This window comes from Poecilia reticulata, linkage group LG13 (assembly GCF_000633615.1).
Source record: "Poecilia reticulata strain Guanapo linkage group LG13, Guppy_female_1.0+MT, whole genome shotgun sequence".
Taxonomy (NCBI): Eukaryota; Metazoa; Chordata; class Actinopteri; order Cyprinodontiformes; family Poeciliidae; genus Poecilia; species Poecilia reticulata.
This window is the reverse complement of record NC_024343.1, coordinates 18,573,811-18,598,688: the sequence shown is the minus strand read 5'-3', so window position 1 is coordinate 18,598,688 and position 24,878 is coordinate 18,573,811. Positions and strand designations below refer to the sequence as shown.

The 24,878-nt window shown below is 39.7% G+C and overlaps 1 protein-coding gene across 1 annotated transcript in view; it reads right to left on the bottom strand.

Moving 5' to 3' along the window:
• Nucleotides 1-24,685, bottom strand: part of ppm1lb (protein phosphatase, Mg2+/Mn2+ dependent, 1Lb) — a 58,405-nt gene extending 33,720 nt beyond the window's left edge. The window contains exon 1 of the mRNA XM_008425816.1: nucleotides 23,787-24,685. Within this exon, the coding sequence (XP_008424038.1) occupies nucleotides 23,787-24,185 (399 nt within the window). The 5' untranslated portion in view covers nucleotides 24,186-24,685. The remainder of the gene's footprint in view (nucleotides 1-23,786) is intronic.
• Between the last annotated feature and the right edge of the window lie 193 nt (nucleotides 24,686-24,878).

Sequence of the window (24,878 nt, the reverse complement as noted above, 5' to 3'; positions counted from 1 at the left end):
TTTCGTTCCCTGAGCTCTGCAGCGTCGCCGCGTTTTTTTAAATGTCCAAATCCTGTTAATTTGATTGGTTGAGCTGCAGCTACGCACACATACATACCTGAGGAGAGGAAAAACAGAGGGACGGTCTGCGCATATTGATACGGAATGAGTGAAATTAATTAATGACGCCACTTTATAAATAATGTGTTTTAAATTTTAAGACTTTGAGTAAAAAATATCAAGTCTTTTCAAGTAAACAGCTTCAAGTCGAGTCAAGTCCCAAGTCAATGGCATCAAAGTCAAAGTCTAGTCCGAGTCTTTGAGAATTTTTTCAAGTCAAGTCTCAAGTCGTGATTTTAACGACTCGAGTCTGACTCGAGTCCAAGTCATGTGACTCGAGTCCCCACCTCTGATATCAACTTCAAAAATCGAAAAAAAAAAAAAAAAATTATTTTTCTTGCTTGTGGTATATTGAAAACATACCAAACCGTGACTTTAAAACATAAATACTTACTGAACTGCCCTTCCTTGTCCCTGGAAAAAAAAATAATCTCTGCCCCTCAGCATGATCCAGCCACCACTATGTTTATAAAACTTTCTTCCCGTCATTCTTTGATAAATGATAAACTGGTGAAGACCACAACTTCTATACAAAATGTCTTAAGAAGTTCTCTTTAAAAAATGCTGTGAGAGCTTCAAAGCTGGGACTGGTTTATAACCTGGCTATGCTTTAGAAATATCCATCACTTCCTCCTTGACCTTTCTGTTGTGCTCCTTGGTCTCCATGTTCCCGTTTGTTTGCCAATGATCTCTAACAAACCTGAACAGCTGGATTTATACCGAGATCTCAAAGCAATTGGTTGCACTGAATTTTATTCAGGCGTTATCACAATAAAGGAGCCTGAATCCAAATGCTAATCCCTCTTTTCAGATGTTTATTTCCTCATTTTCCCTCCCACTTAATTCTGAATTACAGCGTTGAACTGTCACATCCCAATACAACTTATGTGTGTGGTTGTAATATTCAAGAAGTATCTAAACTTTTTCAAGGCACTACATGCATTGCTTGTATTGATTAAAGAAAAAAAAATCTGCCAATGAATTTGTGAATTTCCTGATTGCATTGCAGAGTAAAACCTAAGCATATAGTAGCTGACAAACACACACATTCATAAAAATCAATAGTCATCTTCTCCCCCTGCTGCTGTGGGTGTCCTCATAAAGCCTAATGCATGCATTACATTGTAAGGAGTAATGACCTCTCTGAAGCTGAACACGGAAAAGATTTAATGGACTCTGGATATGCGGATTGTTTAAGTGCATGCAGAGGGAAGACTTCACAATGTGAGCAGGGAACACAAGGGTAGAAATGGAAGGAATCAGTATAAACAAATGAAGAGCATCTAAGAGCACAGAGACGAGTAGATTTTGAACATCGTATTTCTTGGAATAATTGGGGAAGGAAAGAGGTTACCAATTCCCACGCGTGGGCACAGGAGATGAGAGCTAAAACCAAAGATGGCATGAGAAATACAAATCTGATCCAACATCGCTGCTTCTTCCAAACATTAGTCTAATTCGGTCCAGGAAGGCAGACGTGGTATTAACCTAATCAGTTTTAGTCTCTGAAACTGATTGGCTTAAGAAGAACCCACACATGTTCATCTGAATTTATTTTGGAAGAAATAACCTCTTCCCTCAGGTCCGATTAATTTAATAGGAAAAAAAAAAGCATACAGATGATGAGCTTCTGACGACATATGCTTCTTTGTGATGGCTCAATATGCGAACACAGCCAAGTTCTCCATTCAGCGCAACAAGAACAGGATGTGAAGCCAAAAACCAAAGCAAATGCCCATTTGAAAACAAAAAAAAAACAAAAAACAAAACAATCACACGTTGCCAAATACAGCTCAAAACCAAAACAGCAGCCATTAAGAGTTGGACACAATCAGTGACGTTAACATGGCGCGCTTCCAAAATCCCCTTTGCGGTTACATTCTGAATTAACAACATTAGAGGGTGATTTCAGATCAAAGTCCTCGTAATTAAAGTTGGCTCTTTGTTCCAGACTGTACATTTGCTGTCGAGCCTGTTCAGAGAGGCTGTGGGGTGATGGAGCCAGTGGGCATATGGCCACGCAGCTTTTAACGCAGCCCAGTTTCCACAGCAGGTGCAGAACAATCATGGCTCCGCTCTGGCCTAGTCAACGTTTCCAGCCTTAGACAACACTCCTCCCCTGAGGGGACGGTCCGCTAAGAATAGAAGGCAGCGTTAGCCTCTGCCCCTGCCTCTGTGTATACGTTTGTGGGCAAATGTATAAACCATGTAAATCCTCGTGGACTGCTCATCAGAAAGTGCTGTGAAGAGAAGAAATGACCTGCATAGCAAAGGTGACAACACTCCAGCGGAGGCCGAATAAAGTTATTTAGAATTAGGAGTTTGCTTATACTTTATAGCAACAAATCTAGTTCAATGGTAACATTTTTGTGTGTGCTTGTCACCTCAAGTTGTGCTCTAAAAAAAGAACAGTTCCTCATTTTACAAGCTTAGACAGTGTGAAGTGTACTAGGTATAATGTGCAAAGAAAAGGAAGTTTCTACAGCATCACAGCTTAACAGGAAGGAAATAGAGTCAGGATTTATAAATACAGGTTGATGTAGTTCCTAAAATTTTGCGATGTCAGATATTAACTAAATTTCTTACCAAAAGAAACCCTTGAATATTCTTTTTCTTTGTCCCATTACAAACTCAGACTTCATTTAATTGGGATTTTAGGTGATTGATCAACACAAAGTGATGTTAGGGCTAGAGAATATGACTGTCTGGAGTTAGGAAATATATTCCAAGTGTTTTGATGTTGCCTTTTTCATGCTAATGTAATATTTAGCCAGTTGGACAGAGTCTCAAGGCAGCAGATGCTCACACTGGACTCAAATAACATTGTCTAAAATGCCGAATGTCAAAGAAAGATGGAAACACGGATGAGAAAGAGAGGAAAGAAGGAAACAGGTATTTATCACCACTGATATCGTCATCAAAGTGTTTACCAATATTATCGCTGTCTAATATTGTGCAGCACTATCTGAAGTTTTATTGGAAAGTGGAAGAAAAAGGATGTCAGCAGCCAAGAGCTTCACGGCAACGCTGGAGGAGCTGCAGAGAGCCACAGCTCAGGTGGAAGAATCTCCTAACATAAATGAAGGACACAAGAATTAAATCATAGTTCTATAGTAATAGCAAAATATTACTATAGAAAGGTAAGCAGGATGAAATGTTCCCTTTGTTTCATTTTGAACACATGTATGTGTTCAGTCATCTCTTGACTGAGTAAAACACTTAAAGATTTTTTCAAGAAATCTGGATGGATGTATGGACATTTATTTCTGTAAAGCCACAATTTATTTTCCAAGGGGTCTGCAATCTGTGGTTTTTTGGACTTTCTTTGTAATTTTGTCTAGAAATGAAGAAATACCTGTTTTTAGATCTACATATAATAACAAACGCAAGATTTTGACAGTTTTCAGTTTATTCCTACAAAGGATGACACTAAAATGTTTTTAGATCCATTTTCTTGTCATTGGGTTGGAATCTATGTTTTTTTTTGTTTTTTGTTTTTTTTTTACATAATTTTCCATCCAAGAGAAAAGATCTATCCTCTTTCCACATAAAAAAATATGTTTATCTTTACTTTAGATCCCAAAAATAGAAATGGAATGGTGGTTCTTTAAAAATACATTTCCGAGTAGATATTTATCTAAAATTATAAGTCATAAGCCGTGTGACATTTGCGGCACTAAACCAGTCTTATGTGGTCGGCCTGAGAGCTAAAAGTGGCTCTTTAGGTTGTACAGGTTGCAGATCTACAAAGATCATTGACTGTTGGCGGTGTCCTAGAAACAACACGAGTACCACAGTCAGTAGAGCACACATGCAAAAGGTATTTGACAGCATACATGTATCTACAATGTCCCAACGGAGTAGCACTGTTCAAGACTCAGTGCTGTCTGTCAGTCTCTGAAAACCAGGAGTAGACGGTTAGGAGGCAAGACAGACGCAGCAGAGCGTTTTCAGCAGCGCTCCACGTCGGATGCATGTGTGCATTTGCACATACATGTGTTCAAAATGAAAGACGTGGACTCCCCTCCAGAGGCAGGGGGCTGTTTAATATTTCAGAGCAGTGATAAATAAGTCAGACAGACTGCAGAGAGATAAGGTGACTCCGCGGGTATTGGTGAAGCAGCGGGGTGGGGGAGGAAGAGGAGGAAGACCGGGAAAAAGGGGGAAAAGGAAAGATAATATGAAGAAGTGGAAACGTTTGAGCCGTAGCGATAAGCAGTAGCTTAGATAAATTAAATGAAAATGGAGAAATAAAGATAAATTTAGGCCTTGGACAAAAATAATGAAGTCTAAACATAGACAGGAAGGATGCAGGTGGTAGTAAAGAACCATATTATATCTCTTCAAACATGTGCAGCTCAGTTGACCAGTAAGGCATGAACAAGCAGGAGGAAGAGCTTTTCTCACATGATTCCTGCTTCCTAAAAGCACCGACATGAAGACACTCGGGGTGAACGGCGAACTTTGATTTCTGTCAGCGGAAGAAAAAAAAACAGGAGAGGATCAGAGAGAAAGAAGAGATGAGTAGGTGAGGCGGAAGGAAGGAGGGAGTCAGAGTGGAGATGGAAGAGAGGGGGATGAGACGGAGAGAAAACAGAGACGGTTACAGTACGGAAAGGTCAAAGCAGACAGGGAGCAAGCGTGAGGAGAGAAGGTAACGAAAAAGAAGAAAAAAACAGAAGAAAGAGGTAGAAGTATGTCAGCTTTCTTGGGGAAGAATGCGTCCCATGGTGCCGCAGTCTTCAGTCAGGCAGAATTATTAACAAAGACGCTTAAGCTTCACAGACACGCGACCCACAGTGCTTTAAAAAGTATTTACATATCTTAAGACTTGTTCACATATTATAAATATACAGGTCCTTCTCAAAAAATTAGCATATTGTGATAAAGTTAATTATTTTCCATAATATAATGATAAAAATTAAACTGTCATATATTTTAGATTCATTGCACACCAACTGAAATATTTCAGGTCCTTTATTGTTTTAATACTGATGATTCTGGCAWACASCTCATGAAAACCCAAAATGCCTCTCTAAAARAATTAACATATTTTATCCGACCAATAAAAGAAATGTGTTTTAATACCAAATAAGTCAACCTTCAAATAATTATGTTCAGATATGCACTCAATACTTGGCCAGGAATCCTTTTGCAGCCTTCAATGCGGCACGGCATGGAGGCAATCAGCCTGTGGCTCTGCTGAGGTGTTATGGAGCCCAGGATGCTTCGATGGCCTTAAGCTCATCCAGAGTTTTGGGTCTTGCGTCTCTCAACTTTCTCTTCACAATATCCCACAGATTCTTTATGGGGTTCAGGTCAGGAGAGTTGGCAGGCCAATTGAGCGCAGTAATACTATGGTCAGTAGTACCAGTGGTTTTGGCAGGTTGTGCTGAAAAATTAAATCTTCATCTCCATAAAGCTTTTCAGCAAATGGAAGCACGAGGTGCTCCAAAACCTCCTGATAGCTGTTGCATTGATCCTGTCCTTGATAAAACACAGTGGACCAACACCAGCAGCTGACACGGCTCCCCAGACCATCACTGACTGTGGGTACTTGACACTGGACTTCTGGCCTTTTGGCATTTCCTTCTCCCCAGTCTTCCTCCAGACTCTGGCACCTTGATTTCCGAATGACATGCAAAATTTGCTTTCATCCAAAAAAAGTACTTTGGACCACAGAGCAACAATCCAGTGCTGCTTCTCTGTAGCCCAGGTCAGGCGCTTCTGCCGCCGTTTCTGGTTCAAAAGTGGCTTGACCTTTGACCTGGGGAATGCAGCACCTGTAGCCCATTTCCTGYACACGCCTGTGMAYGGTGGCTCTGGATGTTTCTACTCCWGACTCAGTCCACTGCTTCCRCAGGTYYCCCTCAGGGTCCGGTCACCTCTTCTCRTTGTGCAGCGTTTTCTGCCACACTTTTTCATTCCCACTGAGGTGCCTTGATACAACACTCTGGGAACAGCCTATTCATTCAGAAATGTCTTTCTGTGTCTTACCCTCTTGCTTGAGGGTGTCAATGATGGCCTTCTGGACAGCAGTCAGGTCAGTAGTCTTACCCATGATTGCGGTTTTGAGTTATGAACCAGGCTGGGAGTTTTTAAAAGCCTCAGGAATCTTTTGCAGGTGTTTAAAGTTACTTTGTTGATTCAGATGATGAGGTTAACTGCTCGTTCAGAGAACCTTTTCATGATATGCTAATTTTTTAAGACAGGGATTTTGGGTTTTCATGAGCTGTATGCCAAAATCATCAGTATTAAAACAATAAAAGACCTGAAATATTTCAGTTGGTGTGCAATGAATCTAAAATATATGACAGTTTAATTTTTATCATTACATTATGGAAAATAATTAACTTTATCACAACATGCAAATTTTTTGAGAAGGACCTGTAGACTTTAGCATATTAAGTTGGAATTTTAAGTTGTGCACTTCACAAATTTTGTGTTTTTGGAACAGCTGCAAGAAGAAAGCCACAGGCGATTGATACCATATGGCTTTCGTTCAGTTTGTCACAATTCACGTAGGAAATGCAACTGACATGTGGACGAAAAACTATCATAGCTGAGTCTAACGACTGTTTCAGTCATCCATTATTCTACTTATTATTCTGACAATTAATCAAGGAAAAATGATTCATTTTTGGGATGCACGATATATCAACACCAACATCGGTATCGGAGGATGATATTAGTCATTTTTTAACGAAGCAGTTTTGGTTCGATTAATGGAACTGGGCCGATACTAACCAATCTTTATTTCCATTTTGTTTCTGGAGAAGGAAGGGAGGAGTTGGCTCATTTTATTGTCTAAATTGTAATAACATAGCATTCCTTTAGTGATTGCTTGATCACTATCTGTAGCAAAAGATGCATCTGCAGCTAAAAAAAGAAATGCATCCAACATCAACATGAGAAAAGCTCAGCACTCAACATCAAAACAATGTAGGGCTAATCTGCTGACCATTTTTATCAGCTAACCAATTAATAATTGGATAGCAAAGCTGCCCAATAGGAGATTTCTTTTTCTTTACTTAATTTGAACCAGGTGAAGCTAAAACTGCCACTTGAGGACATCTTTACAGACAAAGAAGTTGTTTTTTGTTTTTTTACAGAGTATGTTCTTTCAGTAAAGAGCCTTTTTTTAGTCACTGCAGTTAACAACTAATCAATTAGTAAATTAGTTGACGATTATTTCACTAATCTATTCGTCATGATTAGTAGAATTAATTACTTCAGTCCTAGATGAAATTGAACTTTTTGCCCTACATGCAAATTACTGTGTGGAGGAATACTAAAACTACACCTCGCCTTGAGCACAACACCACTGTTGGGGAACATGGTGGCTATGATGGATGGAGCTAAATATAAGGCAAGCCTGGAAGAAAACTTGTGAGAGGCTGCAGAAGCCCTGAGACTGGGCCAAAGGTTCCTTTACCAACAGGAAAATGACACTAAACATACAGGCAGAGACACAATTGACAGGTTGAGATTTCACAAAAAGTCCAGACCTAAATTTAAAGGAGAATCTGTGGCAACATTACCGATGTGATGTCTATAGATACTTGCACTTTACGATAAAGAACTACTTGGTGTTGGTGTATGATTGCGCTGGAGATGATTGCAGCGTGACGAAATGTTAGGGGTATTAATGCATTTGACATGGACTGTATGACAAAAATTTCCCTCACAAAAACTCTGCAAAAAGAATCCGACGGGTTCTGACTAACAGAAGATGTGCTGAGCTGCAGCTCTGTGAAAACTTTAAGCTGTGAGCAAAGACTTGCTTCTCATCCATCCATTTTTATCTTCCTCTCTTTTGAAAGAAGTAACTTCTTCCCCCACCTTTTCTCCACCTCCAAACAGCAGCTCTAAGCTCCTTCCTCTCCCATCTTGGCTAAATGCTTCGATATGCCAGAAGCGCTTTTTTATTTATTTCCAAACAGCTTTGCCACTCTCTCTCTCTCTCTCTCTCTCTCTCTCTCTCTCTCTCCTTCATTTTAGCATCACTCCTCCACTCCTCATCCGTCCTACTCAATCTTTTCCTCAGCTGCTTCTTCTTCCATAATCTTCCTGTTTTGTTGTTCAACATCTTTGTGTGGATATAAAACAGCAGGAACCATTTAAAACATATTTTGAAAAAGGTCAACAAGTGAAAAAGAGTAATTAATTGAACAGTTAAATATATAAAGATGATGGTTATAGAGTTGACGGGGAAAATCCTAAATTAATCCCAATCTCGCCAAGGGGGATTAGTGACAATCTAACCTGCCCTGCTGTCTCTTCTTTGCTTTATAAACTCATCTTAGTGGCGCTCTCAGGAAGCGAGCAGGGATCTTATATGAGCCTTGAGCTGATGGCATTAGCTCACATCACTATAAGCTTCTTCTGCACCACACAAATCAATTACAAACCCTGCTTATCTGCCTCTAAACTTGACATCCATTCACAGCCATCACCATCAAGTGGCTACAAACACACTCTCTCTCACACACACACACACACACACGCACACGCGCAGAATAAATCTCTTGTTGAAAGAGGCCCGTTTACCAACATGTGGGAAGTGATATATGTAGGTTACAGAGGGCAAAACATTTCAAAATAAAGTGATGATGCCTCTAAAGTCAAAACTGAAAGTGCATTCAGGCATTTTCGATGGCTTTAAAGTAGGTAAACATCTAGAAAATGTACATTTTAGATAAATTTATTTAGGTTGCTCAGGTCACAGCATGCGAACAACTTCACTTTTTTCTTTATCTCTGAATGTTTTAAATGTAAGGCTTATAAATAGACGCAACAAAATGAGATGTGTGGCTTTCCCTCATCCCGCTAGTCTTATCCTCCGCACTTGTTGTCATGCTTAGGGATTACAGGCAATTAGGTTGGAAAAATCCAGATTAGAATCAACTTTTAGTCCCAATGCTGGATTAAGTAAATTTATAGCAGTTACACCGATGAACATATGGACTAAAGCTTCAATCTGTCTACAAATACCTCTTTAAGCCATCATCCTTTAGTTTCATTAATTTTTATTTAGGCACCTTGTGCTTTGTAAATGGATTCATGTAGCTTGAACTTTTATTTTTTTTATTTTTTTTACAATATGTCGTGTTTTAATGGGATTTTATGTGATAGAAATATATAATATAGTGCACACTGTAAAGTGGAAGGAAATGACACATGGTTTTATTGCAGTTTTCAGACATTTTTTCTTTACAACAACAAAAAAAAGTAAAACTCAAACTTTAATAAGGATGACAGACATTGTCATTGACGAATCAGATGAAAATATGAGAGCTGACATCCAATTACATTGAATTAAAACCAGTGACAAAATAGTCATTTGAAACAACTTTTGGTTGGGTTTCCACTAACAGTAAATCTGTGTTTGTATACTGCTTTTTTTTGTAAGACACACTTTCCTCTATAACGTCATACTGTAGTGGACTAACTTTATGGTAAAACTTTGCTGAGTAAAATTTAGCACGTTTCATTTGACTAAAACTGGAATAAAACAACAATTATTTCAGACATCTCAAATGTGACGAAAACAAACTGGCTTTCTTTTAACAATGGTGTTCTTCCTTCCACTCTGTCATGAAGCCCAAATTTGTAGATTGCACATTGAATAGTTGCTCTGTCAACAGATCAATCCTTGTGGTTGTATATCTCGGGAGTCACCGTGGAGTTCTTGGCTACTTCTCAGGATTATGTTCCCTCGGTAGGTTTGTAATTGTTCCGCACTATTTTCAGATGACTTGGAAAGTTGCTCTGGGGGATGATCAAAGCTTGGGAAGGTAGTTTTATCACCTAACTTTGCTTTAAACTTCTCCACACCTTTATCCCTGCTGTGTTCACTAATGGTCTTTAATAAACCTCTGAGGTCTTTACAGAACAATTGTGAAGGCTAAATTGCACCCTGATTGACTCCATTTACTTATGAAGAGACTTCCTGAGGTAATTGGTTGAACTGGATTTTATTAAGAGATAAACAGAGTAAAGAAGGGCTGCTCTACTTTGTTTGTGGGAACGAAAAAAGTTGAAGGGGACACTTTTGCAAGGCATTGTAGCCTTAGAAGCTGTAGATTTTAGACTGGGCCTAAAAAAATCCAACCTGACCCGGCCTGAGCCCGAAGGCAACGTTTCCGAGCCCAAACTATTTTTTAGACCATCTTTTAAGTAAGAAGTGCAACTACTCCCGTTTTTAGCTTTTGTCTATCTTCTTCCAGCTCCATTTGTCGCTTGTTGTAGCCACAGGGTGAGTTAAGTGAAAATCATCAGGGATGTGTGATTTATAGGAACCAATTATGCATGCAGTGTGCTGCACTTCTTATAGTCTGATTAATTTCTTTATTTCCTCAATAAGTTAAAGTATCTACTCCTCTACTTAAATTATAACAAGTAGACTAACACATCTTTACATTGTGCGTTCCCGTTTGTTTTTTCTATGCTTTATGCATTGCAGGCTTATTAAAAGAGTCACAGTAGCGAGAGCCCAATCCGGCTATCAAGCAAATAATTTTGGCCCCACCCTGCTGGAATTTTGGATCGGGCTCGAGCCATAAATCTTAACTCTAGAAAGGCGCCAGGTAACTTCCCAGTGTCATAAAACCTCTTCCAGCAGATTTAAAAAATAAAAAAACAGAACCAGATCTGACAAGAATAAAATCTCTCTAAAATCTTTACAAGAATAAAATCTCAATCTACACAACAGTGTAAACTCTCCTGCAAAATTCTAATATGTAAACATACTCTCTCTACACATACCAAAACATTCACCAAAGAGAAGGACGATCTCTCTCCTTTGCAATTTTAACCACAACAAGCAGACATTAATGACATTCTTTGGAGTCTGATCTCCATCTTATCCCATGAGCCTTTGCTGCAGTGTAAATTAAAGACAAGACTGGTTCACCGCAGAGTTTATTTGAAGGTCTGCTTTGCTCCTGAATAGGAACCATGTGAAAAATACCGAACTGTTAATATTAGCTACATTCCTCTTGTCTTGTAAGGATCCATATCTGGAGAGGCTTTGTGGCACATGTGTGCACCAGACCAGCTCAAGCATGCAACATATGTGCGGAAAAAATCAAACGAACTTAAGGCAAGGAGAGAAACGAGCTGAAACAAAAAAAATAAAGCCGTAAAATATTTTATAATAAGATGTTAAAACATTAAAAAGAAAAGTAAAATCAGACAGCCCCCCTCTGGGTTCTGGGTCTGTTTCACCAGAATGCACCTGCCTCAACCTTCTGGTCCATCTGGGCAATGCAAAGAGATGCAGAGCCACAATCATGCCTCAGTTCTTTTGTATAACAGACACACACACACACACACACACACACACACACACACACATACACACACACACACACACACACACGGTAACACAAATGTCACTAACTCTAAACAGCTGCGACTTCATACCTTCTGTCGGCCAACATTCTTCTCCAGCCGTCTCTCACTGCCAAGGCAGCTAGCAGGCAAACTCTAACTGACTCATCTATTTTCCTCAATCACACACACACACACACACACACACACACACACACACACACACACACACACACACACACACACACACACACACAAACAATTGTGGAGCTTGTGCTCACACACAGGCCTAGGTCTGTGGACCTGAATTCAAATTGTGGACAATTCTGCACAAAACCTTCTTTTATTTATGCATTTTATATAACTGCCTTCTACGTGCAGACTTCCTCCATTTTAAAACAAAGAGTGGATTAAACCAGTTGGTCTAGTCAGCTTCTGCCATGTGATCATCAGATTTAAAGACTGCTAATCAGCTCCAAACAAAAAAAATAAACATCAGACTAAACAATTTGCTTGTGCGGATGTAGCCAAGCATTGCACACAGACCTCTGGCTTTGCAGCCTCTCAAGATGGATTTGAAACCTGCAGCTCCAACATAATCAGCAGGTAGGGAATTTGAAATCAGGGAAACGCCACATGAGATGCCTTGTTAGGGCATGGCATCCTGCAGCTGAGTGTGAAAAGCAGAATAGGGTTTTGTGCAAACTGAAGTTGAAGCAATCAGAGATGCATGAAGAAATTAGCTGGTGGCCGGAATCTGCCGACCCTGCTCTAAAAATGGACTTTAACGGAAATTAAAAATCCAATTTATTTATTTTTTCCCCTCCAGAGCCATGAAAGGAGAGCAGTGTTGTAGGCAGTGGTACTGACTACAACACTTTGCGGTGTGGAAGTTGTTTTTGTGGAAAAAGAGACTCAAAGTTAGTCATTTTCAGCATCAGTGAAGTGTTTAAGGATTTGTCAAGGGAAGCACAGAAGCTGAAAGCAGGATAAATGTCAGGCTACAGTGAGTTAGACCTAAGCAGGTAATGGGGGGAAAAAAAACAGACAAAACTAATGATAAATCTCATCAATGTGAAATTTCTCAGTTTCATACTTTTGACAAGTCAACTTTGATCTATTGTGGGACTTACTGTGTTAGGAAATATTGACTGTTAAGGTAAATGTTCCCATTTAAGCTAAAGGTCAATTTGACATGGATTACACACAAACACCGGTGTTTACAGTTAACACTAGCCACGCTAGCCACTACTATGGGGAACTAATTTGTGAAATTCTGAGAAGTTGTACAACACCAACTGCTCTCTTCCTAACACGTGGTGTAAGACACCTCATAAACAATCAGTGATCTATCCCAGCACAAAGGCTGAGGCTGGTTGCAATGAGCAAAGGATTTTACAGTTTAACACATACGTAAATGAGAACTTTTTCCCTTTAAATATTAATTTGAATACCAACCGTTTTTTGTTTTGAATGACTTTTAAAATGAGCTACAATCCGTCTTGTAAAAGATCAAAGGAAATGTTTTATTTCATGTTAGTTGGATTTAATTTATTTTATGCATCTGTTCTATAACCTGGAGGCCATTATTGTATTTGTAAATGTTCAATGCTACAGAGAGACGCAAGTCTATAACCATCAGGTGTTTACTATAAACTAGAGATGTGCCGATCAGGTTTTTTCCTGCCGACTAAGATTCTGATCACGGATATCGATCACATAATTATTATTTTTTTAATCATAAGCACTACCGGTTACATTATGTGGAAAATAGAAACATGAATTCACCTTAATTTAGACAAAAACTTGTTTTTAATAACTTTTTCCAAGAAAACAAAACAAAACAGGCATTGTGCAAATTGTATTGCTATCGGTAATACTATCTTTAACAGACTGATAACATATGAAGGCTCTGAAGAGGCTAAATAATGCAAAAAGTCAAAATAAAGCCTCTCAACACTGCCAAGAAATTCAAGTATAAAACTTAACATTCAAAGGCAAATACAGGATCCATTACAATAAACAATCCCGAGTTACTGCATGAAAACTTCCTGATAGCTTGGCAGCTAGCTGATTACTGCTAGTTCTGAGTGACTGTTTCTGACTGAGCGGAGTAATTATGCAGAACAGGGAGGAGATCGATTATTTTTTCAGAGATTATCTGTCTCATGTTAGGACAGCGAAAGTTTTAATACGTATGTAAAATTAATTTTTTCAAGTTAGAGGCTGCAGCTTTAAGCAGAGGTTCGGTGTGAGAGTCACTACCAGAAGAGAGTCACTTCTGCTCCACACTACCAGGTGGAGCAGAAGCGGTGCTCCGTCTGTGAAATATTACTACCTGTAGAGCAGAGCAGCGGTTCAACAGCGAGACCAGAACCAGTGTCTTACATCGCAGCTCGAAGACTTAAATAATTTTGCGGGTTATTTGTTTAGCTTTCTGACCGTCATGCTAATCCAGGTGAGTGTTTGTAGCTGTGCGCTGCTTTACCTGCCATCTGATCCTCCATATGTCTTTTTTACTGAAGTGAGCCTCGATGTAGCCAAGCTCTGTCAAGTATAGCATTGTTTTTTATGTCATATTAGATTCGTCGTGTTGATGAATTTTGACGTGCTTCACCCTACGTGCTTCAATTCTCTGCCGCAACTTGCAAACTTCCCCATTCACTCAGTCACTATTCACTATAGTTCCTCATCGCTTAGGATTTGTTGCTGAGCGTTTGCGCAGTGTGAAGGAAAGAGGAGACCAGCTGCAMAGGCAGGGTGCGAAATGAGATGCAGGTGATCGGTATGTGTGATCGGCAACAAGACACCATGATCAGCGATCACCGATCATACACTTTTTCACGGAAATCGGCCGATTATGATCAGCGGCCGATCGATCGGCACACCTCTACTATAAACAATCTTTTTGAATCTTAACTGGTTAGTATGCAAGCTGGAAGTAAAGTTTTGCGAACTTGGTATTGGTAAGAGTTCCCTTAACTGTAGCTGAAAGATGTCAAATCGCTGTGAGCTTGATGGAAATAAGTCTTTCTGGGGGAAGAAGTGGAAGCTAACGAGAGTGTAGTTGATGGTCACAACTGAAAACAACTCAAAATTAAAGTCTTCACATCAGAGAGATACCAAGCAAAGTTAGCACCTTTTAACAGTCTGGTCCCGTTTTGTCTAGCATTCTTGTTTCAATATGAAGTTATGTGGTCATTGATACATGTGGCCAGCGGTTTGAGCTGGCCGCATGTATCAATCTGCTAAGTCATCTGTGGCTCCCAAGTCTAATCTATTTTGGCAAATAAATAAAAATATAAAATAAAATAAAAACTATTGGATATTTTGTGTCTGTTGTGAAGCAGCATAGAAGTTGGTTTGTTCCTGTGCTTTACTGGTCTCGTACTTATATAAAGTTTATCCCTGTGGTCAACTGATCCACTAGATCAGCTAATAAGGTGGATTACGAAAGAAAGTGCATCACATTAGGTCGTTAGGTTTCGCCACCATTTAGGATGTACTTACCTTTCCGGAAAGCTTACAGGGATACATCTTCCTACTAAGGGCGAAGGTACTACCTCCATAGACCATTACAAAAAAAGTTTATTACCCTTGCAGATCTTTTTGTGATTGGGTTGAGCAAAATACTTTAATTACTGTGTAAAACACTGTCCACAGACAGTTAAGATTTCATAGTCACACTTATTGATTGTCTACGTTTCCCATAATCTGAATGGACACCAGCAAGTCTTATAAGGTAGTTGGGCACATAGTCCCATTTCTTCTCTACCAAGACAGAGAAGAAAGGCCTTGGTAGAGAAGGCATTTCTTCTCTGCCACCTGTCAGTGCTGCACAAAGTGGCAGTCTGGCTGATGCATGTCCTTCAAGCATTAGCCAACTCTCAACCTTATCAGCTCATTGTTGTATACAAAACAGTTGGCTGTGAACAAAGTTTCTGGGCAAGCAGCTACGGAAACGACAGACTACGGCGTCGTAAAAATTTCCCTTTGCATGGTGGACCCCCGCTTTGAGTCTGCATTGAATCCGCATCAACTTCTTTTCTGTGGAGTGAAGTACGCCCGAGTATGTGGTGGCCTTTGCTTTTGTTTTTGTCCCATCTTTTTCTATATTTTTGGAGCCTTTATTTGCACATCATCCAAATCTACAAATTATGAATCTGGTCAACCAGTCTCTCAATGCAATTGATCAAATTTTCGACAAGAAGTCTGGGCATAGGAGAACCCTCTTGTCCTGCGGGGACACACCCGGCAGGATTCACCCTGGATTTATTCATGATAACAGGATTTCTGCTGTTTGGAGCTTGTGGATTCCTGGATTATCGAGAAATTTGTGACGGACTTGGTCAAACTAGCACTCAGACTGTTGGTGTGGACAGAGACGAGGACTCTAAAACTTACTAACGAGCTGGAATCGATCTTGGAGAAGTTGCTAGTTTCGGCTCAGTGGAACGACCAAACTAATTTAGATGATTGGGAACTGAGATGTATCGGAGAGACTTCAGGGAAGATTAAAGTTTATAATCTTCCCGACCTAAGACATTCTGTTTATGAATTAGCTTTCCCCGTGTGGCCTTGGAAGGGCTGCATATTTCTAATCTCCTTGAAGATATGTAAACACAACGTTCTTCCCTCCTCATCCTTTCCTGTTTCCATGGAGCTGTGCGCTCCCAAGGACATTCTTCGATAACAAATACCTCTATCGGACTATGCCAGGGGCCACAGCCACCTGGCTTCATGGCCCTTTGACGTCACCGCCTTCACTCATGTCTTTGTTTTGCCCCTTTGTTTTGTCTGAATGTTGCCATCTGCCATAATGTGTCCTTTCCTCTTTTCCTTTGGTTTGTTATTTTGTTTGTATTTCCTTTTAACTCATGTAAAGCACTTTGAATTGCCTTGTTGCTGTAAATGTGCTATATAAATAAAATTACCTTACCTTACCTTTTGCCTGCTCTTGTCCGTAGGTGTTGTATCACCTTCGATTTACACAAAAATTCTCCACCTCTATGCACACCATATGTCACCAATTAGATTGAGTTTTTATGCCCAATATTAAGAATTAGAAATGGCTACATTTCCAAACATCAGATGAGAGCTTTAAAAAATTGGCCACAAGACTGTGGCTTACCTAGCCATTGGGTAATAGACAAGAAACTGACTTTTGTTTAAAACAGTCATATGTTGTAAAACCCATCAGATGAAAGGAAGCAGTGACAGAGGGTGAAAATCTTTGCTATCCAACACACCTTTCAGCTTTCAACCTCTTGTTACATAAGACCAACTTGCAGAGAGGAGTTCAACACCAGAAAGCCCAAACTTCATAAACTTCCAGCAGAAATCCACCCACACAGCATGACTTATACGTGATGTGATGAGGGTGTCTAAACATTGACCTTGTGGCTTCCTTCTCTTGATGAGGTAGGAGGAGATATATTTAGACAGGAGGGCTTAGCAGAAGGGACAGAGAGTGTGTTAAAAAATTTAACCGTGCCAGCAGTGCAGGGTGGTACAAGAAAGCTGACGAAGGTTCTCTTATCTCCTACCTGTTACACAAAATGCATCAGAAGGTCTTCTTAAGCACTCTACTAGGTTGAAGCAAAGATGCACAGCGACAAGACATGTTATTACACTTCACAAACAAACCATCTATTAGATTTCTAGAAAATAATCCAGGACAAAATGCAATGATAAATGCTCGCCAAATCTTTAAAACGTATCCAGAGCTCGACAGACAACAATGTTCATCCATTTACGTGTTCAATTTTCCCCTCCAAGAGTTCTCACCTCAATCACATCCGGAGGGATTTCTCACCACACAAACAGCAAACATCCCCACCAAGGACAAACTACTGAATTACCAGGAGACTCTTCAGGAGAACCCGCTTGTCTCTTTTCTGCTGCAGGAATCGTTTTCCAAGAGAACATGACCTCATGTACTTTCTGCTTCACTTTACTTCAGGGAAGAGATGAAATAGTGTCAGCTTCAACTGACAAGCAGCACTGCTGATCCTTTTTAGGAGAAGTCCTATACTTATCTAATCTACAATGAAAGTCAATACTCAAGGGCACATTGCTAATATGATTCCACATTTTAAGTGCACTGCCAGCACTTAAATAACCATTTCAAATGATTTTCTTGAAGCAAGAACCTTCAGCTCCATTGTTTGGTAGGAAATAAATTGCCAGCAGTTGGACGCAGGCAGTGTTAGTCATGCAATAAATTGAGTTAGTTAAACAATGGTCACAGTGACAGAGAAAAGTATGTATTTCCTTCAAAAAGAGCGTCATAAACTGCTTTTACAACTCAAAGGCTTATTATTTTCCAGCTATGATTCATATATTTGCATCAATTGAATTCTCTATTAGGTGCAAAGTGAAGCAATCACCATGGTAACTAAAAACAAGCAGTTTTCAGTTGTTGTTTTTTTTTTTTAACCAGACTACACATTTACAAACAACCAGTCTAGACTTGGCAGGTTTTCACCTCCAGCTGAATTTTAATCACATAAAACAAATGTTGTAAATAGCAATATCATCCATCCATTCTTTCATAATGAATAAAAAAAACAACTTTGAAACCATATTAGATATAGAGATTTTTCAGAATTGTCCCCCGTACATCTTTGAGTTGTTGTATTCTAAGAGGACTGGGGGAGGCAGTAGATCACATTGGAAAGCTTGTGCACCGTGTACAAAACCTTAGCACTCAACTCAGCAACCCTTGTTCCATTCAAGTCTTTGCTTTATGTCACTGCCTTCCCTTTCTCTCCTTGTTGCCTTTAGCTGTTAGAAGGCAGAAAAAAAGAGAAGAAAGCCCGACTGATCATTTCAGCGCAAGTGTCTGTGAAGTCTATTTACCAGAACCGCTGAGTTAGTATGAATCAGATGTGCGCTCCTGATAGATCTCTGGCTTTTAAAGTTATAGATGCGCCTCTCTGTGGAATGGAACAACAAATTGTTCAGCTTATCTCTACCTGAACCATCAGCGTTATAGTGCATGCTTGCAACACACATTAATTGTTTTACACACACTGATGTACACACTTGTGTCCTTGCTCTCTGTAATCCTGTAATGCCAACAGAGCAATTAGTCACATGCCAGGTCTTTCTTTCATCTCTCCAGTGAGAGCGAGTTCACGAGAAATTCTGACTTATTGGTACGTTAACGGCATTACTTCTCCAGAAAACAAAAAATGGGTCCAGCTTAAAAATCTTTTTTTTTTACTTAGAAAAAAAACGATTTTATACTAAACAACTGGAATAGCTGAAAAATTAATCTGTAAAGTAGCATTAAAGCAAGCCGACAAGCCAGACATATAAAAATAGCAATCATCTTCTGCTCCGAGATCTACCATCGCCTCCTTCTCAGCAAGACACCGTATCCGTTACATCCACCCTCACAATTAAATGTCCGTGGCCGAAACTGCATGTAAGACTGAGACCCGATGGAGCAGACCAAAAAAACAACTAACACAATAAGCAAAGGCAAAACGATGCCCAGAGAAGACGTAGAGGATATGTTGTTGTGAAGGTGTTCTCTGCACTCTGCTGTAATTTAGTAGCCGACTCAGCCACGGCCCGACTGTGAGACGAGGATGGAGGCGAAGTGCAGCTCGCGTTGCTGCTTAATGGACGGAAAGCCAGAGGTTATCAATTCCACGCTGGTTGTTTTTTTTCTTAAGTGTCAGGTAAAAAGAAAAAGAAAGAAAAAAAAATCAATTTACATTTAATCAGAAACCTGGACATGTTCGCAGATTGAGGCTGCTGATGGACACACTCACATTAAACGGCAATTTTAAACAGTGAAGAGTGAATCTGCAGCGTACTGCAAAAGTGGGTGTGTGGCAAAAAAAAAAAACAAAGATACCTGGGGGAGTGGAAAGGATATTCCATGTAGAACTGATTGATGAGCTGCTAGAAAATTAAGTCATTTTTAACAAGCTGCTAAAGCACTGACAGCAAAACTGATGCGAGTTTTTCCTTCTACCTTTCAATATCTCACTTCCCACAATTTTAACTATCCATCCATCCATTTTCTTTACACCCTTGTCCCTCAGTGGGGTCGGGAGGGGTGCTGGTGCCCATCTCCAGCTAACGTTCCGGGTGAGAAGCGGGGTAATTTTAACTAATACTTAAATATTCAGATCACAGGAACCGTAGGAATACCTCTGAAAATACAGATTTCTCTTTTGCATGTACTGTTTTATTTTAAGGTGCCCCAGGCTCAGTACTTTGGGGTTTTGGCTGTTTCTTTCCTGGACAAAGCCACTGATAGAGTGATTGCTGCCGTTACTATTCTCGTCCGTCGTTGTTACTTTTCAAAGAAAGTACTCCAGGCTCAGTGCTCCTCTGCTTTATAGCCAGTCTGTTTTGTCATTCCTACAAAGATGGCAAGAAAAGCCCCAGTTCAGTAGAAGCGTTTCCAAAACAAATGTGCGCAAAACTTCGTCATATTCCGCTAATTTTGAAAAGACAATTTCGCAATTGTGCCGTTTCCATTAAATAAGGAATGCAATTTTTAAAAAATCACAGGTGAATACGTTAGTTCATGTAGTAAGTCATTGAAGAACTTAGCGAATTCTCTTTTGCCATCATCCTCCTATCACTTGCTATCGTCTTCTTCAACTTTCAGCCAGTTGTAATAATTTGGGTAATCCCATGGTCAATGGAAACACTGCTAGTGGCCATGTTTCCACAAAAAAAAAAAACTGGTATCAGTCAAAATCAGTGTCTGCAGGTTAGGCTTTTTAAAGATCGGTAATCTGCCAGAAAATTGCAATCGGTGTACTCCTAGTTTCTATTGACTAAAATTGTGCAGTTCGACATTATGAAAATAAATTTGCTTTGTGGAAACATGTCAAGTTTGAAAAAAAAAACATGTTTTTTGATCAATACACCACATTTGTAATGGAAACGCCGCTGCTGTCTATTTCCTAGCTTCTTGAACATTAAGTGACTGCTGTGAAGTCAAAGACTTGACTAACTGATTTAAATGAAATTGTTTACTAATCTGGATTTCATATAATTGGATATGAAAGTTCAATGGGGAAGTTATTTGTGGTTAATTTGGTGCTACGTACACAAAAAGAACTGAATCAGAAAAGAAAAGCGTGATTTCTTAACTCCAAGTCAAGACTTTGTGAACTCGTTGATGCAGCCCTGAACAATAGATTGATGTTGACATGAGCAAGACTTTGCTTTAATGGCACAGTGTGGTTTCACTGAGACAATCGTTTGTGCGCACAAAGAAATAAAACTTTCTGACAGCTAACCAACAAGCCAGCTGAGGCATATTGTATTCTTGGCTCTGCCTTGGGCCACAATGCACCCTACTGCGCAAGTTTATTCAACAGGTTTTGGGCGCGGGGTAATAAATCCAGATTTACCAAATATAGAAACTTCTTTTTCATGGCTGCTGTCTGCCAACATGTTTCACAAAATATAATGCAACAACTGATGCCACCTCACTCTTTATCCTCAAGCGGATATTAAAAAAAAACAAAAAACATTCCTTTAAGGAAGTTTGTGAAGCTCAATTTTAGGAATCTCCTGAAATAGAGAGAGGAAGCAGAGAGGGAAAAGCTCTACGAACGAAAGAGAAAAAAAAAAAAAAAAAAACAGAAGACAGCAGCAATCCATTGACCACTTTTGGTCAAAATCTACTGAAGTGCACTCAGCTTCCACTAAATCTAATTTTCCTCTGAGAGAACGACAACTTCCATGGCCATGCGTGGATATATTTAGCGCATTATTGCAGAGCGTCTGAACTCTGAATGAAGACGTCGTCAGGCCGTGGTGGTCTTCGGAGAGATGACATGGTTTCTGTAATGCTTAATGCAGACTTTGAAGAGAAAAGATCAAGTGATTTTTTTTGTGCTTTGCCTTTAGTTGCATCAGTGCAGTCAGTAGAGAGCCTGGTTTAAATCCAGCTATTTTAAAAGGATCTTGTAGTGAATTACTTTTTCTTTCTCGCCTCTTAACCCACCAAAAGAAACGATAACATCAAACTTGTTTGATTCAAACCGCAGTGGAGAACCTTTTGAGAATCGCAGCAGAGCTGCTGTGAGTCAACAGTGAGTCAGACTACACCTGTATTCTCACTCTGATTGTGGCAACACATCTGTTATGTTTAACGGTTGTCTCTAGCATTCATCATCAAGGCATAAAAATACATGGAAAAATATAGTTTTGTTTTGATTTGTCAATTTTTAAGCACCTCCATTATGAAACAGTGGTTGAGTTGTTGGACTCCTCCTTCGTTTACTCAAGTGTCCAAAACTGGATTGGTGATTTCCTGCAGCAGTCCCGACTGGTAAAGTCAGCTTCGTGACACTTCGCCTTAGTTTTAAAAGAAAACCTATCAAAGTGGATTGTGGGGAGGTTTCAGCTGACAGAGCAAGAATTTCAGTGCATGCCCTTACCTTGAGCCACTGTCTCCAAGAGAGTTTTTATGTCGAGTGCTTCAACATTAATTCACTTCATCCTGACATGGTGCATAAGCCTGAGTCAAATGTTAGATTTTTTCAAATTGCCAGTTAGAGAACTTAAAACTGGAAATTGAGCCTAATTGGAGCAAGATAAATAAATGTCAACCACTACTTTTAAAAACGTATTCATGGGCCTTTTAAATTTTCACATTTTGTCACAAATTTTCTTTTTTATTTTTTTTTTATTTTTAGGGATGCATAATATATTGGCAACAACAGTTTTCAACCGATCTTAGTCACTTTTTAACATATCGCATCAGTCAGATAAATACCTTTAGGCCAATATTAACAACCAATATTTATTTCCATCTTGTTGTCGTTTTTTTCTGGATGGGGAGGAGAAATTGGTCGTGTGGTTTGGTCATGTGACAGTAAAAGTGAAAACTAAAGTGGCTTAACAGTAAAGAAGTGAAGTCAGCAGTATGCTCATTTTTTTTCAATGTCAAAACAGTAGTGAAATATATGTAACATCGGTAAATGTTGGTTATTGGCCATCACAGCAATATCACTATCGCAAAATATCAGCCCACATTTTCAAATCGGTGCATTTCGGTGGTGTTTAATACAAATGGGCTTTTGTATTAAACCCCATTTCACTCTTCTACCCCTAAATAAAATCTGGTGTACTTAGTTGTTAGAGATGATACTTTAATTTATTTATTTTTTAACAAATAAATATCTTAAAAGTGTGGTGCATATTTGTTTTCATTCCCCTTTACTATGATACCACTTAATGGAAAGCAGTCAACCTGTATGTAATTTCATTTTGGTATGAATATAGATAATCTGTGAAAGCATCAAATATTTGGTAGAAAACATTCATGAACGTCATGAAAAACAGGCAGAACAATAAACAGGTCAAGAATGAGTTGTGGCGAAGCGTACTAACATGGGCATTCACCTTGAACACATCATCCCCAAAGTGTTACGGTTTATTGGCAGCATCAGAAGCTGCCATTAAAATAAAATATCCGCTTTTGGAAAATCTGGATTTTGTTTTTTCACTACTGCATTCCGTGGGTTTTCAAAGTTCTGAGTGATGTTAGCCCACCGAGGAACTACCATCTGGAGGGGGGTGGGAAAAATTTTTTACAGATTCTATTTATTTTGACGTTGAATTCAGGTCAACTCAAGGACAGAGCAATTAAAATGAAAGCCAGTTTTCTAAGACCCTTTTTTTTAATGAGGAAAAATTGAGTGGGGGGAAAAAAACGATTAAAATTGAAATAGAAATCTGGTATATATTTTTTAAAAATCCAAGATTTTATTTTCAGGCCATATAACCCAGTCCTACCTTGTTGCCATAACAAATGTTTCAAAGTGAGCGAAAAGGTCCTTTTAGTTGCGCAGCATCCAAAACCAGAGTGAATAATTGTCCAAACATGCAATGCCTCAACCAAAAATAAACAAATAAATGAAATAAAAGTCTAGAAAAGGAACAGATCAGAACAAAACGTTCTGATCTTAAGTGGTCACTACTCTGCAGTTTGTGACAGTAAGACGACAAAATGTGGAGTAAAGGGTAACAATGTCTTTTCAACCCACTGTATAATCTTAACTTGACACAATCCACCTTACAAATTAATTCCTGGTAACATTTTTTACACCTGCTCTAAAACTCCTGCAACCGATTTATAAAATGGAGTCATTTTAAAAGGATAAATACATTTTTTAGGTCAACCTGGTATCCAAATTTTACTACAACAACAAAATACCAAAACTAGACCAAACTAGACTAAATTACACCTTAGTGTTCCGGTACAATGGATACTTTGGTTTCCCACACAGAGCTGAGTGTGAAGAACCTAGATGTTTTCATCAGACATAAATGTCCCTTCGCCACATCTTCATATTCAGACTCACCTCTCCTCCGTGGCCGTCAAAAACCCCAAAAATGGACGGGTGGCTCTTGTTCACGACGTCGGTGAGCACCTGGAACCTGTCCTCCATGTGATCCCGCCGGCCTTGGATGGAGTACACGGCCACATTGTTGCTCTTGAACTCCCAGGTCTTGGAGAACTCCGCGTCCAGGACGTCCAGCCCGCCGAAGCGCTCGTTCTGTATCATCTCCGCCACTTTCCCCTTGACCATCTTGACCGCATCCCGGCTGGACTTGACGATGGTCTTCACCTCGTCCGTGTGGAAGAAGTAACTCCAGAGAGCCAGGCTGATGCACAGCAGGAACAAGGTCTCCGGTCTGAGCAGAAAATAACGCATGATCCTACCCAAAAGAGAAAGCAGGGTCATCGTATCCTCTATCATCTATTTGTTTACGCACAGCTCAGGGAAACCACAGCAGGTCGTTGTGTTCTTCGCGCCCGCCGCAGATTTCACTCCATAGCCTTTGTCGACGCACATTTAACAGAGCGTTTTCACACCATGAAAAACAAATAAAATAAAGGCGACACTTTTTTTTTTTTTAGAACATTTCTAAACCGGGCCCGGACGACAGAGTGGCAACGTATTCAGACAGAAACCGACGCGGTGCTCCGGCGGCTTCTTTCTAGCATGTAGCCCCGTGGCGGAGAGCCACCAACTGCTGTGCGTTGACCATCTCCCGCGGTCCGAGAACACCGACACTCGGAGGAGGGAAAAACTCGCTTGAAATTTGAATGAAGTAAGGTTTTGGGTTACCTTACGAGAGTAAAGTCACAGCAAGAAAATCTGCTCTGACCAGCTCAGCTAGAGTTCCCAGTCCTGAAAATAGCGAGCGTTTAAAGCCGCCCATTCCCGGTGGCAACACCGACTGACTGCGACTCTGAGCTTCTGCTGTTCTGATTCACGGTGCTGCCTTCAAGTGCAGATCGGAATTTCCTTTAGCAGTGGTTACCTGTATTTCTAACAAATAACCTGTATTTCTAACAAATACCAAGTAACTAAACTGAAACCCTTCACGAAAATTGTACAAAAAGGTATTTGATAAGGAAACTTGCTCTTAGCAGAATTATATAAGCA